Below are 20,236 nucleotides of genomic sequence, written 5' to 3'. Positions count from 1 at the left end.
TTTGAATGTAGCTCAAAGGATTAAAAAAAACTTCCTTCAGTTTTAACAATGGTCCAAAAATCCCTCTGTCCTTTAACTGTACCTGTTGTTGTCCACATAGCGGATGAGCATGGGGTAGAAGGCGTAGAGGTCTCTGCAGAGCACCGCAAACTCGTCCAAGATGAGCAGCTCGGCCTCCTGGTTGTCCCCTTTACTGTCTGCCTTCAGCAGCTCTTCTTCAGACACGACCTGCGATCGCAGCACATCAACATCAAATCAAGAGTGGATCCAAGAGAAGACAATCTCCTTTATTCTTCTCACAAACGGAGATATTCAGTGTTACAGCGGCCGAGCAGGATCGCGACCGAAAAATCACACAGTGCAAAAATAAATTAGATCAAAAATGTAAAAAAAATATGCATCAAAAATAGTTTTAAAAAAAAACAAAAAAACATTTGTTACAGTGCTTGTAGTATGAAAACTATCATGCATGCTAATGCACAAGTGGTCCCATAAATTATTACTGCATTGAAAAATTAAATGAGATCAGATGGCGATGACGTCTTATAACATTATTATTGCACAAGAGGTCGGAGTGAATGGTCCGGTTTGTGGGTGTGTTTCGTGATCTTCAGGGAGCAGGCTTGGTTAAACAGTCTGACTGCAGCAGGAAGAAAGGAGATGCGGTATCTCTCCTTCAGACACGGCGGGGGGGCGGAGCCTGTCACTGAAGGAGCTGTTACAGTACCATGCAGTACCTATTTACTGTTCATTACTCCCTCACTGTAATCCTCCCTCAGACAGGAACAGATATGTTCACAGTCAGTAGGTGATACGAAGGAGCATCATGTTCCAGAGTTAACTCTGATGATCACTGACAGCTCTGTAGAGACACTTTAATGACCGAAGATGAAGTCTTGTGCTCAGTACATCTGAAGCTCTCACCTTCACTGTCTTCTTCCTCAGTTTGTCCAGCGTGGGGAGGAAGTGGGTCCTCAGCAGATCCGCTCCAGCTTTGCAGATGATTGGCTGAGAGTAGACTAGAGACAGAGACAATGGAAGATGAATTCTGGACGCAGGCCACAGGATTTGGAGAACAAAGACGCTTTCCCCTGAAGAGTACTGGCTCTGGTGACAAATGAGACATCTGTCGAACTCTATGAAGAACTTTAAAAAAGTTTAAAGCCGATTCAGCCATTGAGTCCTAGAATGATGAGACATAATGACACTGGGGGGGGATTTTTTGTTTTGCATTTCAGCTCTTAGTGATCGTGTTTCATCTACATTGTTATGTTGTGTGTTTCTTTTTTTTGGGGAATGGCGTTACCTGCGATCCTCTTCATCCAGGGGGCGTCGTCGATGCCCAGGTTGTTGTTGAGGATCTTGAGGATGTTCCCGAGGATGATGCTGAGGTGTTCAGAGGTCACCATGGTGCAGCAGTCGGCATCTGGAGGCGAGTTCTCCGGGCCTTTCTCCCACCAGTAGGACAGATAGTTACACAGCATGGGAAGGACCACCTCAATGACCTGCAGGACACACACACACACACACACACACACACACACTTTGATTTTTACTTATTACTAACAGATTAATGCATGATGATGGTGTTTTGTATTCCTATCATTACGTAAAATATATCTTGTTGAAATGAAGGCCATGATCAGATTTTAAAAACAGTATTGAGCACTTGAGGCAATGTGAAATAAATTCCTTCTTAAATTTGAAGCGTTACTTTAAAAAGTAAAGGGACCTCCATTGAGACGTATCATGAGAAAAATAATTTTTTTTTTCTACACATAGGTGAAGGCATTTCAAGTCTCAGCTGCCCATAAAGCCGTTCGATAGCACACCATTAAATGCGGCTGTGTTTAAATGTCCCCTGAGCCCCTCAGACCTGCGGCATGTCGCTGTAACGGGCGCCGGACTCTGAGACGTCGTTGACATCTTTGAGCAGTTTTTGAATTTCCGGCAACTCGGGACACATCTCCTCCACTGTGTCGGGCATGCTGAGAACTAGAGAGAGAGAGAAGACACAAAGACAGCAGTTTAAAACCAAACTGCTCTGAAGGAACGGCGGAGAGGTTGTGTTGTGTTTGGAGCCGCTGAAGAGGTCAAACAGGAACGGGTCCAGTTCAGATGACAGGATGTGACGCTCTCCTCAGACAGCGTCTCGGTGCTCTGGTACTTTTTTTTTGCATATATTCTAATCAGGCTTTATGCAACATTGGCCCCTCTCAATGCAAATGAGCAAAACAATCGTCCAACTCACAACAACAAGGTGCAGTCAGAGCGGAATTATCATCTCCTGAAGAAAGATGATGTGAACTGCTGATCAGAGTTCATAAGCGTTGACATGCCTTGAATTTCCCTCAGGATCAATAAAGTATCTATCCATCTATCCATCTATCCATCTATCTATCTATCTATCTATCTATCTATCTATCTATCTATCTATCTATCTATCTATCAGACCAACAATACCTCCTTTATGTAACAGAATGTTAAGACAAATGTATCTGTATCATATCCAGGGCCACAGTGATGGGCTGTAGCTACAGACAGAAGTTTCACACAGTCCATCAGGAGTGGTTATGGAGGACAGGTTAAGAGAGTCATTCTATGGACGAGTTGCTCTCGCTCCCCTCCCTGCAGGGAGAAAATGATTTATATACTGTGAAACTAATCGCACTGCTGTCTGTGAGACATAATAAGCTGTAAAATAAGCTGACCCCTCCTCTGCCCGCTCACCATCAATTCCCATGATATATGCATACGTTTGAACTCTCACAGGAGAGAGCGCAGCCTGGAGAGAGGATTACTGACAGCTCCTCTCCACGTTCAGCCAACTGCACAACGCTGCAAAACGTGATGGCTGTTTCGTTTGCTCGAGTATCCTCAGCACTTTACGCTTCATGAATTAGACCTGATGATGCTGCTGCTGCAGCAGCCCCGTTATGTTCCCGTCAGAAGTGTGCACGCAAGCAACGTCCGCCCACAGGAACATAACAGAGACAGGATTCAGCTGGACACTCACTGGCTCTTTCTCGGGGAGTCTTGGTGTTGAAGACAGACAGCGGGTTGTAGGCGTTATACTGTGGCTCCAGGAAGGCCACAGGCATGGCTGCCACCAGCGTGGCCAGGCACTCCCCCAGTGCAGGAAGGTGTCTGCAGATCAGCAAGGACAGAAAAGGTGCTCATCAGCATAAAGCATGCGACATGAGGGAAAGCCTTCAATGAGTCTCTCCAAACATGTCAGCGTTACTGAAATATGAAAAGTTATCTTTTGACACGTAATCCGACTCTCAGTTCAACCTTCAAGTCAAACTTTTTCAACAGCTTGGTCCAACTCAAGCTGTAAAATAACCTGTCTGTTTCTCTGGTCATTTAACAGCCCACCAGGGAACAAGGCAGCAGCAGAATTGTGCTTTTAATGAAAGACATTTCACAGCACAACCTGTTTCTGTTACGTCCTCTCCCGGGGACCAGGAAGTCATTTTACTGTGATCCTTTTTTTTTTTTAAATCATAAAATCTGACTTTTATCTCGTCTGGCTTCACTCCAAAACTCAGATGTGAAATTTGTAACAAAGAGTGCGTCACATAAACTGTGACAAACCTATCATAGTATATGTCTTAGATTCTATTTTATTTAACTTTGTTCTGATTGCACATTTAGATTTTATTAGTGTAAATATTATTTATCTTTTTTTCCTCATTTCATTTCATATTTTACCGTACTTTATTTTATCTACATTGCATTGGGGAGGGGGAAACGTAATTTCAATTTCACTTATGTCTGACATATTTTGGAATTGACAATAAAGTAAACCTTGAACCTTGAACCTTGAACCTTGAAATAGTTTTAGTAAGGGCACAGCAGGACGGCGTGTGACTCCTCCTGCTGGTCCTGAGTCCAAACCGTCTGTCATGAACGTGACAGCAGTCTTCATTAACACTGACTGCACAGTGTAGTTCATAGAAGGCTTTCTTACACTTCCTTCTGACTGAAGGACGTTAATAATAAACGTGATGAGACGCTTTCATGTTCAACGTTCACGTAAACAGAGCTGCTCAAGCTGCCTTCAGTCAAACAAAGTTTGACCTCTCACCTCTCCACAAAGACGTTCTTCCCTGTCCCCAGAGAGTAGAAACAGGTGAGGATTCGATAGCAGGAGAGCTGCACATCATTCACTGAGACAAAGAAAAACATGGATCCATCAGACACATATCTTTGATAACGATAACTGAGTTTTAATTATTTAAAGAAAGCATTTCTGCTGTCAAATGTAGGGTTTATATGCATTATGGAACTCTAAAGACTTGTATAACTCTAATTATAGCAGACCATTAGTCTCTTCTTAACAAAGGTGGTGACCAAGCAGCAACCTCTGGTCTTGCAAAAATTAAACCAAATGCAGAAGTGAAAAACTCTGCAGTGTCCGTATGAGTCTGGCTCAGTCACACAGAACCAAGCAAAAAAAGTTATTTTCACAATATAAATTAACATATTTACAGCCTGGTACAAAAAAACCAAACAGGTCTGATCAGTTATTGTCACACACACACGGTACAGGTATTTTTATTTTAAAATGGCTCATGTGTTATCCATAGTTAGGCGTGTGGCTGACATAATTAAAACCCGCCTCAGCTCCAGCTTTAGAGATCATATTTGCACAAGAAGGCTGAGGTCTCATATTATCCATGAATATCTATTTGGCTTGTCAAAGTTAAGAATATGTGCTCAAATCACTGCAGACCCAAATATGTTTGAACTGAGGTATCAGGGAGCATACCACCATAAAAGTTCTACAAATAAAGAGAGAAATGCAGAAAAGAGTTGGTACGTAAACTTAAACTTACACAGTAGGTCGACTCCGAAATCATTGTTCCTGATGTGCTCAAACAGGGCGGTGAGGATGGGTACCAGAGCCACAGTCACATAGTTGATGCTCTGGCTGACGCTCTTCATCTGAGCGCGCGACTGCATGAACTTCCCCAGTTTCAGCATCTCCAGCAGCTTCTCCAGGTCCTCCGCAGCGTTCTCAAAGAAGGTCCGAACTCCGGCTTTGACCAGCTCCGAGCCCGACTTCATCACGGTCCTGAGAGAGAGTCGAGAGAGCGCAGCCGCTGACGTGCACGAACGGGACGGGATCGTCAAATTAACTGGTGCATTTACCGACCGCACTTTGTGCTTACCTGGTGTCCAGAGTGTTTGTGAGGACGTGCAGACAGCTCACCATGATGGCAGAATCACTACCTGTAAGAAAGGAATCAATACTGTAGAAGTGGAAAGAGAGTTACAGCTACAAACCGACAGACAGAGGCAATGCCCGCCTTACCAAAGAGAGAAATCCTGTGTCTGACAAGAGCTGCCAGCTTACAGAACAGGCTGGAAAACAAAGAGGGTAAGACGAGAAGTGGAGAAAAAAGCTTTACAGAGAACAAGGCTGAACTGGGAAGAAAAAGTAAGCAAAGAAATAAGAGGAAAAAAGCAGGGTTTCAAAAGGATTTCACATGTAAGAAAAAAAAACCTCCACATTCTGAACTTGCTTCCCCTCATTACCTGGTGACCATCTCCTTCTCTTTGCTGGACGCACAGCCACAGATGCTTAGGTTCCTGCTGGGCGTAGAAAGGAAGTAGAGACAGTGGTTCTTAAAGGTTTGATCGACCAGAGGAAGCAGCACCTGGGGAGAAGAAATTACGCCGTTAAAGCAAAACCATACTGAGCAGTTTAAAAGCCATCAGTGTTTCAGGAGGAGTTAGAGGACTTCTCAACCTTGGCGAAGAACTTGATTTCCTGGTCATGAGGGGATTTGTCTGTCTTCCCGCTGGTGGCCATGGCCTCTGGATTAACAACAGAAAAGCAATTCCTCACAAAGGAAGCGATTTGAATAAGTGTTGAAGTGTTGAGTGCTCAAAAGTGCAAACTCACCAAGATGAGCGATGAACTCCTGAGCAGAGTCGACGTACTTCAGCAGCCTCTTGAGGAACTTGTAGGAAAAACGCTTCTCCATGGACGATGATTCCTGCTCGATGTCCTTCAGACCTCTGTCAAAGGAAAGGATCCGAAACAAACTGATTTCTCCAGAGAGACAAGCCGATTTCACTTTGAAGTTACCACTATTTCAGGATGTTGATTGATTAAACGTCTAGCTGAACAACATCTCTGACAACATCTGACACATGAACAATTGTCAAGTCTATTCTCTTCGAAGTTATTTTTTATTTATTGTTTTATTTCAAACATGTGAAGACAAAAAAAACTCATAAGAAGAAAATAATCAACAAAATGTTTTAAAAAGTTGTGGTTAAAATGAGTGTTTTATTGTGCGGTGCATCATAGTGAAGATCCAAAGAGAGAGGATTTGGTAGATTTGATGCCAACGTGTCTGAATACACGCTCACAGCTCTTCTCTCATCATCGATGGACTACAACAATCTGCAAAGCCTAATGACCTGCACATGTACGGTCAGCCTTTATTCTTCTTCTTAAAAACTGCTCCCTTTATCATGTCTCTTATCTTGTCTCTGTTGAACAATAAAGTGCTGTATTCATGTTTTTTTTTTTTAATGAAAAATTTGTTGCAATTCCGTCTGTGGAGACGCGATTTCGCCCGACACTGCAGAAGGGGCTAAAATGCTCACTTTCACTTCGCAGTAGAGAGGGTTTACCTTGTGATGACGTAGCCACTGATCTGCAGAAACTTGAAGAGCTCCTGGGCCTTCTCTCGGTCTCTGTACTTCTCTTTAGCTGTCAGGGTGTCATAGGGTACCAGCAGCGGGTGGCTCCCTCCTCCTGGTAAATCATTCAGAGGGCAGAAGCTCGACTGTCTGTTCCTCCAAGAATAAGACAAAGTGTTTGTTTGTTTTTTTTCACTTTACATACCTTTGCTAACAAGTTCAGTTTTCTTCTTCTTGGCCCAGATGTTGTGGTAATTTTCTGCAACCACCTCCACCATGCCCTGCACAGACGCACATCTTATCAAGCAGGTGCTAGTAAAGTAAAAACCAGCTTATAAATAATGAGAGTCCAATAAAAACCAACCTGTAACTCTCGAGACAAAGTTACATTATGCAAGTCCATCGGAGCAGGACTGAATCCATTGACCTACAAAGTCAGAAAGAGCATATTCAACACCTTCAATATAAATATTATAGAGATGAACACAGCACAGTTATTCCACAATATTTCCTTTCTCCTTCATTGTTAAAATGCAGCGTCAGCATTTAATGTTGTCAAGATTTATTGTCGTCCATTAACTGGAATAACATGTACAAATTAAAATGCATCTCTGTGATAGATGAACGTCAACATATTAATGATAGAAGCCATTAGCTTTGTATTTACGATCACTGCAGGTCAAAGGAGTGCTGCTCCTGTCTCATGGTTTAATGTGGGCTCATAATAAATTATCTGCTAAACACAGACCTGAGGATAGTTAACACAGAGGGCAGAACAGGGAGGATTTGGGGAATGATGGCCCGCAGTAAGATACTTCACTGTCACTGTTGAAGAAATTGTGATTCAAAGTCCTGTGATATACAACAAGAGAGGGAGACGTGGGGCTTTTACCTGAGAATCCGATACTTTTCTTTGCTTTTCACTCTCTCGTTGTTGGAACATGGCTTCGCCCTCCTTGGTCCTCTCAATGTTCCAGCCCATCGCCAGCATACTCTTCAACGACTCCTTCACTGGCCAGCGGTACGTTTCTCTCTCCTACACACCAAACACACGTGACAGTGAACAGTCACTATATGCTCAAAAGTTCCTACACAGCTCCCCAGCAGATTAAAATGTTACACCAGGCAGACAGATATCCTACTTGTTTAATTTACTAAAGGATGGTTATTCCTAGGATAAGGTTGAAATGTTGTTTTATTACTAATTGAATAATAGGAATGAAGAAATCATGGAGCTTTAATATTTGGAAGGTTTGAGGTTCCAAGCTCTGGTTCTGAAAATGTACTCATCCAGGAATGAAGAGGGGGAAAATGTGAGAAAGAAGCCCCAGGAGGAGTGCTGTCAGTCGGACGTGGGACAGGCAGTCTCCCCCGTCAAGCTCTGGTTCTCAAAAAAGGTTCAAAGTCTAACTTTCACAGATTAACTCTGACTGTATGAATGGACTTTTAACGCTTTAATTTAATGGGGTTGTTACATTTAAATTTCTTTAAACACACTTTGACAAGGCAAACATAAACACATTTCATACCATTTCTTCCTCTGAAGTCATGTTTTAAAGTTTGCACACATTGATTTATGGTTTTCGTGGAACTCTTGCTTTGGCCTTTAATGCCATCAGCATTCTTTCTGTCTTCACAGCGCATCCTGTTAACAAATAAATCTCAAAAGATCTCAGGCCAAGACTTGCACTTTGTGTGTGTAAGCGTGTTTGTGTACCTTCTCGCTCAGAGATTTATAAGGCTTCAGCAGAGGATGAGATTTGGCCTGGTCATCCATACTGTCTCCATGTTTCCATCCTGCTGACACCTGCAATAACCGTTCAGTGTAAAGCTTTCATATACGACAGATCTATGGTTGAGAGCCCAGCAGTACAAAACAGTTATCTACTGTAACATGCTATTCATAAAAAAAAATGTATGGAATTAAAATAGGAATGATGATTAGTCAACTATCAATGGTAAAAATTTCGTAGATTCAATGTGAGAAGAAAACAGGAGGAACACTGATACGACCAAGGACACGGACTGACCTTCTCTGAGGACCACTTGTCATGGGAATGCTCTGCATATTTGTTGGCAATGTACTCAAGTTTTTCAGGAAGGGAGATGCTAGAAAGTGGAGAGATTTTCTTTTTAAACATTCGTCATTTCAAAAGACATCTCACAAACACTTGTGCTTTAGTTTCAGGAAGTCTCCAACAGGTCGCTCAGGAGCGGGCAGGTTTTTAGTAGCTCGCCTGAAGGTTGTGTAAAAAATAAATATACAAATCTGACGACAGTAAATGCACCTCTTCCCACTATTCATTTATTTGGCCCATTAAAACAAGTGTGAAGTAGTAATGTTTTCTTCGTTGATGTGAATTGTCAGAAACACAGCTGACTATGTGGCACAATAAGAAGTGTAAAATGTCTTTTGTTTCTTGGACTTTGATGTGAAGTTAAGATTATTGATGAGCATTGGCTTATTGCAGTTTCACACTCGTACAAACAGAAGCTTAAGTCAGCTGATGTGTGCTGTGTGATTAGCTCTTAGCTACTTTCATTTGTTCAAGCCCTCAGGTGAAGAAATGTTTTAGACCCCTGCTCTAGTTGTTTTGATTTGTAGACAAACACACGAGGAACTCACACACATTTGATTTCTGGCTTTATGGATCTGATTGTAGATCAGATTGAGGATTTAGATCTGATTCAACATTGTGGGGTTTTTATTTCCCTGACAACAACCGGGCTAGTAAGTGTATTTTCAGACCACTCACTTGGCAGTGTTGATGGGTTTGGGATCAAAGTTGCCCTGTGCGTCCACTGAGGCCTGTTTCTCCAGTGTCGCTCCAAGACTGGCATCCACAAAGTCAGGAGGCAGAGCTCCGGCGATGGCACACAGACATGACATGGCCATTTTGAAAAGTTCAGCGTCATACTTCTACCGAAGAGACAAGACACAGCAGAAGGGACATGTGACAAACGGTGTCTCTCCCCGTGTTTTTCAGCCATAAACACATCTCTGTTCGGATGTTAGACGGACAGACAGAGGCGAACAGAGTCAGAGTAAGAACAAGAGAAGAGGAAACATGAAAGACAGAGAGCTGGGGAAGTCTGCACCGAGCGATGGCCTGTCACAGGCTGATAAATGATTCATCTGTTTCGGCTTCGCCTCAGCTGCCCTGCTCAAAAGTACTTCATTGAGCTTTCACTTCACTACCTCTGACTGCTAAGAACGTCTCTCTCATGAGGACAGCATGCAGGTGTTGGAAACTCCATATTTTCTGAAAAATAACAGATAGAAGCTAACAATGCCAAAAGAATTAAAAAAAAATATTGCTTTGCCTTTTGAGAATTCTGATTTAATCCCAGATAAAAAAAAAGAAGAAAAATAGATTAAAAAACAAAAAACCAAAGATGTATTTTCATCTGCTCGTCTCACCTAATATTCTCTGAAACACAGGTTGTGCTTTTACCTTATGAGAAAGGGAGTCAAAGATTCCCCAGAAGAGTTTCTTGGTGAGGAGGAGCTCCTCTTCAGACGCGATGCCAAAGCTGCCCATCCCAGAGGGGAGGCAGTAGTACTTCCAGTTCTGCTCATAGTGGTTGGTCAGCAGCTAGACAACCAAGAAACAAGACAACATGACAACATTGTATTTATTATAAATGTAGGACAAGATCGATGTCACACGCTTGTATGTTGTCGGGTGGGCGGCCCGAGTCTGACCTGTGGCACCTTTCATGTCATTCACCACTCACTCTCTTCCCCTGATTTCTGACTCTAGCCACTATCCTGTCTAAAGAAAATAAATTAAAAAAAGGCATAAAAAGGCTTAAAAAAGCCCCCCCCCACCAAAAAAAAAAAATCTTTAAAAAAAGGAAGAAAAAAACCCTAAAGACTCATTTTGAAATACGAATATTTTTTTACAAAAAAGACATTTTGCATGTTTACCCAGGTCCATTTCACACCATAACATTCAAAGAATCAATTCACCCCCCCCCAAAAAAAAAATACATGGTGAAGCGCCATGCTTCAGACTTTAAACTTGTCTAAATAGATCATATCTATAATTATATATCTTTCAAAAAAAAGAAAAAAAAAGAACCTGTCTTCATCTATTCCACTCCATAATACTGAAGGACACCTCACAGCAGGGATGAATGGATTGTTAATCAAAGCCTGCCTCTTTGTGCTTGTTTTCATTAAAACACAGTGAAAACCGTGATGACATCATCCTGCACAACTCACCCGGATAGGTATCTTGCAGTATTCAGTGAGCATGGGAACGTCGAACACCAGCCGTCTGAGCAGCTGCTGCATCATGGAGGGACGCAGGTGCCTGTGAACGACAGAGAGAATTTACATCTGACTTTCTTTGATTAGAGACTGACTTGCTTATTTTTTATGTATTTCCCCTTGTCACATGATCATCTACCTCATCTTTCACACATCTAACATCATCTGATATCATGCTCTTTTTTTATTAAATCTCCTGAGTCCATGAAGATGACAGATCTTCTTATCAAACGGAGGTGACACGCTGCTTTGTGTGAAAGAAGCTGCTCTGTAAGGTTCGATCGTATGCATGTAGTGAACACATAATGCATGCACCGTGCTGCATTACATCCAGTAATCGATCGAGCTCAAACTCTTATCAGAGACGTTTAAAATAATGATGATTAAGAAGTTGGCCGCTGATGAAGTTCGATTTGGCTGACGATGTGTCCAAAGTTCAAACAGTTCGACAGGCAGTGTTACTGTTTACCATCCTCACACTCATTTACATTCCATACTAAACTAAAGTGTCAGCGTATTTTAAAAGACAAAATAAATACACATTACAGTGGAAGTAGTGAGTATGAACTCCTTTACAACGTGTCCCTGCTTTCAGTGTGTAAATGCAAAGAGATGACGATCTACAGAGCACTCAGAGTCCCATGATGCCCTTTTTCATATCGTATCCCTACAAGATAATCATCTTGTGTTCAGAAGATAAGAACTTGTTCAACAAGCTAATCCCCTTACTCGACTTAAGGGGCTCTGCACCTATCAGATTATTAGAGTTCAGAGAACCAACGTTCCCCTCCTCCAGTGTCTTTGAATCCTGCAGATTGTGTTTTTTGGTGAAAGTACTAAAGTGAAATTAGGGCGGTATATTACGTACTGCACTTTGACTTAGACGAGCTGTTTGACAGCAGCATCATTTAAAGAGCTAACGTGTTGCAGAACGTACTTGCAGATGGCCAGCAGACACTCCTCGATGGAGTCCCTTTGGGCTTTTGTGAGCGAGCGGCCTTTGGACAGCCGGTAGATGGTCTGCAGCGTGGAGTCAATCAGCTGTGCGTAGTGCTCAGTACCAGCAAACAGAGCCGCACAGCGGGTCAGCAGAGGCAGCAGGGCTGAGCCGATGTACCTGTTCATGGCCAGCGCCGTCTCAGTGGTGCTCAACACCTCCTGAGGGAGAGAAAACAACACACACAAGTCCATATTCAGAGAAAGTCGGAGTGAAAAAAAAAAAGGCTCCAGGCAAAGAAAGGTGGAGCGGAAGAAAATCTGAAGTCACAGCTGGGAATTGTTTTAATAATTCAGCCAGGTTTGAAAAGGGCACTGGCTTCAAAATGTTTCTTCAGCTCTGATATGTAAGTGACTGTTTCTAGCTAACGGGTGGCAAGGCTGTGGTTGTAAATGAAGCAGTAGTTGGAAAACAATGTGACACACACCAGGGCGACTTAAAGATGTAGAATGAACACAACCAGCCCGTGTGCTCCGTTACAGAAGTCAGTGAAACACTTCCCACTCAAAAGAAAAATAATTCTTTAATGCTTCTAATGGTTAAAAAAAAAACCAGAGTGGGGCGCCAGTCACCCAGTGGTTAGTGCCTGGCCCATGTACTGAGGCTGCAGTCCTCACAAGCAGGCGGCCTGGGTTTGAATCTGACCGAAATACTGTAAAGGCATAACAAGCCTCAAAATACGGGTACCTAAGACGTCAGATATCAGATATATATGTACAGATATATACTATTTGTGTTGCATAAATGTCACTGTGATATGCTGTGAGTCTGTCTGATGGGTTTATTCACTTCTTTAACTAAAAGCAGCAACCGAGCACAACGATAACAAGAAAACAGACCATATCCCTAAATATACAGTATGTGTGTATTTTTTAAAGTCCAGGCACCAAAGCATCCTCTTCCATTCACTCACATGTGCAGTATGTCGATGAGAGACAGGCGTCACACCACCTTAGACTGCTGATCATTTAGGCCACATTCATTAATGACCTTCGACCAATGACACAGCTGCAGGGTGACAGGCTGCAGACATGCTTAGACCCTAACTTAGCTTCTTCTATCTAAGCACACAGGTGATTTTATTTTGTTACCATACATACATCCCTCCTTCAGATAAACAGACAGCAATCATAAAACTACTGCTGCTAGCTGCTTAGAGGTTACCTCCATTATGTGTTAGCATCATGACGAAGAACTAAGACACAATTAGAAATTATGCCGCGGCCTGAATTTGAACACGATTGTTTATAAACGGGGAAGACAGTTAAAAACTGCATTTTAATGCAGTGAAAGACAAAATGAAAAGATCATTTGAACGCTGAACAAACTGCTCAGCCTGATGAGGAGAAGCAGATGTTTAATGATTCTCACTCAATGACTTTGCCAACCATCACAATAACGTTTCCGCAAACTCAGAGGGCGTTATGACCAGACTGCTCGGATTGTTTTAGTCCTGAGCATCAGTGCCGATGTTTGCTGAGATTTTCTAATGAGCAATCTGCAAATCCAAATGTACTTTGACTGAGTTCACTGACAGTTTAAAAAAACAAACATGTGATTGTATTTAAGCGAAAAGTGTTGATTCAGGACATGCAGACTTCAACGTTTGGAGCTCGCGTGTGGAAACGAAGCGCCTGAAGGTGAATTCTTTTTCTCTGGATATGTGATGAAAGTTATTTGGGTTTTGCCCTCTCTCACCGTGTCCAGAGACGCAGAGGCTCGCAGGTCAGGCAGGAAGCCGACCTCCAACATCTGGAGCAGGAAGCTCTGGTCCTCGATGCCGTAGACTCGGTCCAGGAAGAGCACCATGGGGGCCTTGTGGTCCGGACAGAAAGAGGCCGACATGTCTGGCTCTGTCACCGTCCCATCTGAAGGTTAAACACATTGAAGGGGATGGGGGGGGGGGGGGTGATGTGCTATTAATGTAGTGCAGAGGTGAATGAAACATTCAGTAAAGTTTTGAAACGGGAAGAAACTAAACAATTCAAAGCAGAGACATGCAGAATCCAGAAAAATGGAGGGAAAAGAGAAACGATGAGCAGCCCAAGTTCAACCTTAAAACACAGGCAAGAAAATGTAACTTGTGAGCAGTCATGTAAAGATTAAAATGGTTAAGACTGAGCTGTCATTAGAACATTTAAGGTTTAAAAAATGAGTCGCTAAAGTACAACTTCAAAGGTGTTCAAAACAGCAGAAGGGCAAAAACACAACACAGAGAGAAGTATGACACTTGAGCTGACGAACCTCCAGCAGGGAGACAGAAGTGAATGTCAAACCACAAAGATCTGAAATGATCGGAGTCTTTTTGATGTGACTCTTCGACTCACTGTGCGCAACAGACCATCCGTAAACTACGCAGTACACTTCACTTCCTGTTTTTCTGTCATTTCTCGTGCTTTTACAACCTGCGTGAATGTAGCCTGAAAAAAGCAGCAGTCACAAACTTACCTTTATTAATCACGGGCATTTTGAGAGGAATGCTGATGATTCCCACCAGGTCAGTCGTTGGAACCAGGGAGCGCAGGATGGCTCTGATACGCAGAGCCTCGCCTTTACCTGCATTGATAAGCTGGAAGACATCCAAACAGGGAACACTTGAATCACCTTTTGATTGAGTTTGCCATGAAGTCTGTTGTTGAAGAGGATTTACTGAAATCATGCGACACACACAGGCTGAGATATACAGTACACGTGTACAAACAGGATCCTTATTTATTATTTATGTTTATTTACGGAACAAGAAACCCCTGTTTTCTGTAAACGCACGATTACGACCTTGTGAGGAAAAAAAAAAAAAAAGAGGTGAAAAGGTCACACAGACTGGTCCGAGTCGCTCCCAGCACAACATGCTGTACACTCAGCTTTCAATACACAATGAATGGGTTTATTAATCACTTCAGGTCACGAGCATTGATGGTGGCTTTTGCACCTGCGGTAATGAAGGCACATGTGTCAGTTTCTAATACAGGTTTATAAGACGTTGGCTGTGTCCAAGACATGAAAAAATGGGTATTAAAAGTTCGTCTCATACAGTGGATTTGATTTAAAAGTTCGTCTCATACAGTGGATTTGATTTAAAAGTTCGTCTCATACAGTGGATTTGATCTAAAAGTTCGTCTCATACAGTGGATTTGATCTAAAAGTTCGTCTCATACAGTGGATTTGATCTAAAAGTTCGTCTCATACAGTGGATTTGATCTAAAAGTTCGTCTCATACAGTGGATTTGATTTAAAAGTTTGTCTTGTACAGTGGATTTGATGGTATTTCCACAGCTAAGGTGTTGGTGGAGAGCCTCACATGCATCTCTGGAGCGCAGCGTCCCAGCAGGTCAATAAGAGCCGAGTAGAAGGACATGATGGCGTTGCCCATGTGAATGACTTCTCCTTCTTCCTCACTGGACCTGAAACAAACAAACACACAACCAGGACTGTCTGGGTGATGACGGATGTTTGTGTCGCTCCGAGACTCTCTGAGAAAGACGAAAAGAAAACATGAACTACATTCTCTGAAGAGGAGGACAAAGTTGTGACTCCTGTATTTATGAGAAGGTTTCGGCATACACAAACACGTGCATGATTATCCTCACAGACCGCTGAGTTTATATATTTTGATTTTGACCTGCCTTCCAATCGCCCTCCTCACTTCATGCCATAATAACCTCCTCAATTAAAATGCAGCCGGTGTGACGCATACTGATGAGAATAAATCAGCAGCAACACATTCTACAAAGAGCCGAGAGCTTTGATCATCATCAAGGCTGCTCAAGTCTTTTCTTTTAAACCTCAAATATCTCCAGTTATCCAGGACAAAAACAAACGTGAACAACTTCTGTGCCTGGCGTCAAAAACTCTCCCTGTGCCGAGCAGTGTGTATTTAAACAGCTTCTACAACCGTGTACTGTATCATAAAAACTTGTCTTTGCCTTTGATCTTTATTCGATGGGACAGCTTTAGAGAAAGGTTTGGTCTCTCTAAAGACATGCAGCAAAAAGGATTGGATTCAAACCCACGAAGAACTATGCAACATAACATGTGACACGAGCCACATCTGAACGACGAGATACATTCGACCATCTGAAGCGTTCAGTTTGTGGTCTTTAATAGGACTTTGTAACGGCACCTTCATCTTTTCTGACACGCTCCAAGAAGCGATGACACAGTCATTTAATAAAAAGTGAAATATTTGGCTAGAAGTTCTAGTCAAGCAATTCATTTAGAGGATTTAACTTTACGTTCAAACTACGAGTAATAAAACACTTTTTCCTTCCGCCAGTTTCTTGGATTTCTTCCAAGTCATGAATAAATGAGAGACCAATAAATCAAATTCACACTGATATAACGCCATTAAGAGTTGAATTAACTTGGAGTAATGGTGGTTTAACAGAGCTTAGAACCACGCTGGAGGATCTAATTAAATGTCTCAATTCACCACAGAGACGCAGAGAATAGGAGGCTCCATCAACAGTGACTGATTTCGAGTCACTCAGTGAGTTTTTAAAGGCTGACGATCCAAACGCTGATTAAAAAAAGTTTTCCGTCCTGACTCACGGTAAGCTATGTTAGAAAAATAGTTTGGGATTATACCCAGTGTTGACGACAGCGGGGGTCTGGGGCAGGTCCAAAGCAGGATCATCAGAGATTTTAATAGCCTCCTTCATGGCAGCCAGCAGACCCTGACCCCCCTCTCCTCTCAGGGCGGGGCCGAAACACTCGGGACGTCGGATCAGCAGCTTCACCACCACGTTGGCATTTTCTTCCACACTCTCACCTTGAAGACAAACACAGGGAAAGGTCAGAGTCAGCTAGAAAGACAGGGAATATGTTGTGTTTATAAGCGTCTTAAGGTTTGCTTTATTTTTGATCCGAGTGAGGCTGACTAACACTTGAACCAGTCTGGAGCTTTAGACAGTTATTATAGGTGATCAGAATAAACCTTGATGGGGCGAAGAAGCAAATCCCTTACTTCATAGAAACATGCCCATTGACATTTTTTGACAGGCCTTTTTTATTTGTCTAGAACTTCAAGAGTTGTGTCAGAAAAATCATCATTCAACATGCCCTGCAAACATAAGGCACACACACACACACACACACACACACACACACACACACACACACACACACACACACACACACACACACACACACACACACACACACACACACACACACACACAGGAAAGATAAGACATGAAGAAGCTGCTCTCAGACTGAACCTTGAGGCCTTTTGGTCTGCACACTGTGGAAATGAAAAATGAACTGACAGGTTTTCACACTTGAACAATAGGACCGACAGGCTTAGCGTAGCTTAGCATAAGAAGTTAATCACCCAAAGTGAACACCTGTTAATATTTTTTGTTCACAAACTGATTTATTTTCATTATTTTATTGTCTCCACGTTGCTTCATCTTACAGCCACTTGTTGTTGGTTAAACATGTTCAGAACATGAACCTGCACAGTGAACAAAACGTGCACAGGCTTTAAAGGGAACGTAAGCCACATCATCTCCATGCGAGAGTGGTAATGGTCGGCGTACCGTTACAGAAGACAACAAACCGCAGGAAGGACAGGTAGCGCTCTCCTTCTATGGGGTTCCAGCCGAGGTCAGGGTAACCCTTAGCAACCAGCATGGCACAGCTCTGAAGCCCACAGCCCGCCAGGTATGTCACCACCTACACACACAAAGAAATTTGATTATGGGGAATCAAAATATTGTCTTTTTGACTATCATTGAGAGAAACAGTAATCACCTCCACATGTCCGGTGCTATCACATTTAAACAGAACAACAATTTTTGCACCTAAAATGTGTCTCTAATTTATTCACAAATTTACAAAACGTATTTTTTTAATCTGCTTCATATTAGAAAACTAAATGTACTCAGATGACAAAACATCTGGTTCTCTCATCAAGCAAACTCTTGTAATTTGACTCATCATTTACGACACTGAACGGCAGAACTGCATCCTTTTTTTTCCTTTTTTTTTTTTTTGCTTTGACAAACCTTCTCCAGATCAGGCTCCTCCAGGGCCAGAGCCAGACCATTGTTGTCCATCACTGAGGATGCTGCAACATCTAGTGGAGTCGAGCCTCGCATAGCTTCAGAGGCTACACACACACACACACGAAAACAGACACACAAACTTTACTTTTGTGAACAACAGGCGGCAGTCTATATACAAATGCTGCTATAATATTATCTCTCCTGGAGTTGCAGGTTGTGTTTGACCTTTAACCAAAGGCTAATTTTCTAATGTATGAAAAAATTGTCAGACTATTATGAAATGCAAAGAAAAAAAGAATTATTCTCCAACTAAAATATTCTCCAACACTTGCAAATGCAGAGAATTTTCTCTTTATTAAATCACTTCACTAAGAGAAGTACCCCTCCATAAATTACGAGCGCTCTCATTCAAAAGAGGGTGAAACTGATTTTTAAAGTTAATCATTAATGATTTCACAGGATAATAACAGGAGAATAATTGAATTCAGAGCTCTGCCTCTCCGTCTCAAGGTAACGTTTACTATGAACTACAGCTATACAAATACATTTATTAAAATATTCTGCTGTGTGTATATTCAATATTTGCAGATAAAGTTAATATTTGGTACAATTAAGCCCTGAAAATAAATAAACATAACTGAATATAAGGCATTAACATGATTGAAGACAAAGCCGGTATCAAATGCTTTATGTAAGCTGTAACATGTTTGCATTCATCTTTGCTCCACTTCCACAGATGCTGTTTTAGTTTACAGCAGCAGCAGCCCGAGCTCGGTGACTCATCAGTCCTGTCCTGCATGCATAAATAACCCTCGTCACTCATTTCTCCGCCTCCCTCTTCTTTCCTTTTCCGCCCCTTTCCCCTCTCAAACTGATACCCCGACATTATGTAGGCGATATGTTTGTGTCTCACTTCAGTTTGCAGGAAAACTCTCCCACAGTGTGGCACCTATTGATTTCACTCAGCATTTTGCATCCTTTCTGGAGACACAAAGGGAGTACTTTTCTACTTCCCTGTGTGTGGTAAACACTTGAGGAATTCAAAATGTCAAGGAATTCTCTGAGTAGTTTCCTCTGCCACTGAATCCTCTGACTTTCATTAACTATCTCATCCTGTATTTTCGTTTTCAGATACCCTCTGCTTGCCCTTCTTTTATAGGATTCAAATCAACTGTTCAAGTTCACACTGCAGGGAGGAAACTGTCGCTAAATAACAGGAGTCTTCCAGGACTTACCCAGCCCGACGCTGCTGTTCTCCAGCAGGTAGCTCAGATGGTCAAACATGGCTTTCTGGTTCTGACGGCTGATACGACAGAAGTAGCACAAGAAACGACAGCAGCTGGCCACCATCTTGGGGAAGGCGATCTCCTGTGGACCAAATTAAAAACACAAGTATAAAGGCTTTGGTCTTTTACCAGGCCGTCGTTGTCAATAAGAATTTCTTCTCCCAACTTTACACTTGATTCTCGCATTCTGTCACAGAAAGTAGGAAAGTTTGGGGCGTCTAAAAACCCTCAGGCTTTAATGCAAATCTGAAACTTTTTTTTAATAAGTGCATGCGTTGCCTTTAAATCGTAATGATTGACAAGAAAACCGTTTTGAAGATAGAATCCAGCATTTTCTGTGAGAAGAAGTTGCTGGAGTTTAGGCGGGATTTTAATCTGTTCTGATATGTCTGGGAGGCTGCAGAGTGTTATTAGTTTGGCTCTGATAAAAGCCTCAAGTGTACTCAATAAACAATATTTATTATCTGTTCACGCACAACAACTGGAGAATCATTTCACCTTCAAGCTCTAATGCTTTTACGTCTGTGTCATCCTCATTTTTTAACGTCTAGTCTGGGTTCAGACTTGAGTATAAATCGAAGAGTGAAGTTTTTTGGGGGGGTTTTACCCACGCAGGAGGTGTGGGAGAAAAACCCTCATATAACCTGCAGGAAATTACACTCTGCAAACATGAACAACATAAATGTCTCACTCATCGTCACACCAATGACCCCTAATGGTCACTTTTGAAAAATGTCAAATGCTTTCACTTGGAGAAAAAGATGTACGACTGAAGACAATTTCATCTTGTGACTTAGCAATAAATCAATCACTCAGTAGTTTTGCTACCAGAGGGGGGGTCATAAGATATGTTACTGTTACAGCAATGTATTTCCCTGTTGATTAAATTTAAATTCATGGTAGTTGACACGTCGAAAGGTTAGAAAGCAAAAACAGTTACAACTATGCACATCTTTCTTGTATGACGCCGATTTAGCGTCACGTAGTTAGCTTGTTACATAGTAACAAG

The 20,236-nt window shown here is 42.2% G+C and overlaps 1 protein-coding gene across 3 annotated transcripts in view; it reads right to left on the bottom strand.

Moving 5' to 3' along the window:
- ryr3 (ryanodine receptor 3) overlaps window positions 1-20,236 on the bottom strand; it is a 115,614-nt gene that overhangs the window by 27,445 nt on the left and 67,933 nt on the right. For all 3 annotated transcript variants that reach the window (XM_079361153.1, XM_079361154.1, XM_079361155.1), the window contains 29 exons: window positions 19,177-19,309; window positions 17,942-18,045; window positions 17,474-17,609; window positions 16,521-16,704; window positions 15,235-15,337; window positions 14,385-14,505; window positions 13,635-13,804; window positions 11,877-12,097; window positions 10,892-10,982; window positions 10,119-10,259; window positions 9,420-9,583; window positions 8,694-8,772; window positions 8,381-8,470; window positions 7,556-7,699; window positions 7,028-7,090; window positions 6,869-6,944; window positions 6,655-6,778; window positions 5,915-6,030; window positions 5,759-5,826; window positions 5,545-5,666; window positions 5,321-5,370; window positions 5,178-5,238; window positions 4,842-5,080; window positions 4,091-4,172; window positions 3,017-3,147; window positions 1,877-1,995; window positions 1,307-1,505; window positions 925-1,019; window positions 83-228 (listed from right to left, as the gene is read on the bottom strand). In XM_079361153.1, coding sequence (XP_079217279.1) covers window positions 83-228; window positions 925-1,019; window positions 1,307-1,505; window positions 1,877-1,995; window positions 3,017-3,147; window positions 4,091-4,172; window positions 4,842-5,080; window positions 5,178-5,238; window positions 5,321-5,370; window positions 5,545-5,666; window positions 5,759-5,826; window positions 5,915-6,030; window positions 6,655-6,778; window positions 6,869-6,944; window positions 7,028-7,090; window positions 7,556-7,699; window positions 8,381-8,470; window positions 8,694-8,772; window positions 9,420-9,583; window positions 10,119-10,259; window positions 10,892-10,982; window positions 11,877-12,097; window positions 13,635-13,804; window positions 14,385-14,505; window positions 15,235-15,337; window positions 16,521-16,704; window positions 17,474-17,609; window positions 17,942-18,045; window positions 19,177-19,309 — 3,572 coding nt within the window. The remainder of the gene's footprint in view (window positions 1-82; window positions 229-924; window positions 1,020-1,306; window positions 1,506-1,876; window positions 1,996-3,016; window positions 3,148-4,090; window positions 4,173-4,841; window positions 5,081-5,177; window positions 5,239-5,320; window positions 5,371-5,544; window positions 5,667-5,758; window positions 5,827-5,914; window positions 6,031-6,654; window positions 6,779-6,868; window positions 6,945-7,027; window positions 7,091-7,555; window positions 7,700-8,380; window positions 8,471-8,693; window positions 8,773-9,419; window positions 9,584-10,118; window positions 10,260-10,891; window positions 10,983-11,876; window positions 12,098-13,634; window positions 13,805-14,384; window positions 14,506-15,234; window positions 15,338-16,520; window positions 16,705-17,473; window positions 17,610-17,941; window positions 18,046-19,176; window positions 19,310-20,236) is intronic.

The sequence above is a fragment of the Symphodus melops genome, assembly GCF_947650265.1.
Source record: "Symphodus melops genome assembly, chromosome: 1".
Lineage (NCBI taxonomy): Eukaryota > Metazoa > Chordata > Actinopteri > Labriformes > Labridae > Symphodus > Symphodus melops.
This window is presented reverse-complemented; position numbering and strand designations above follow the sequence as displayed.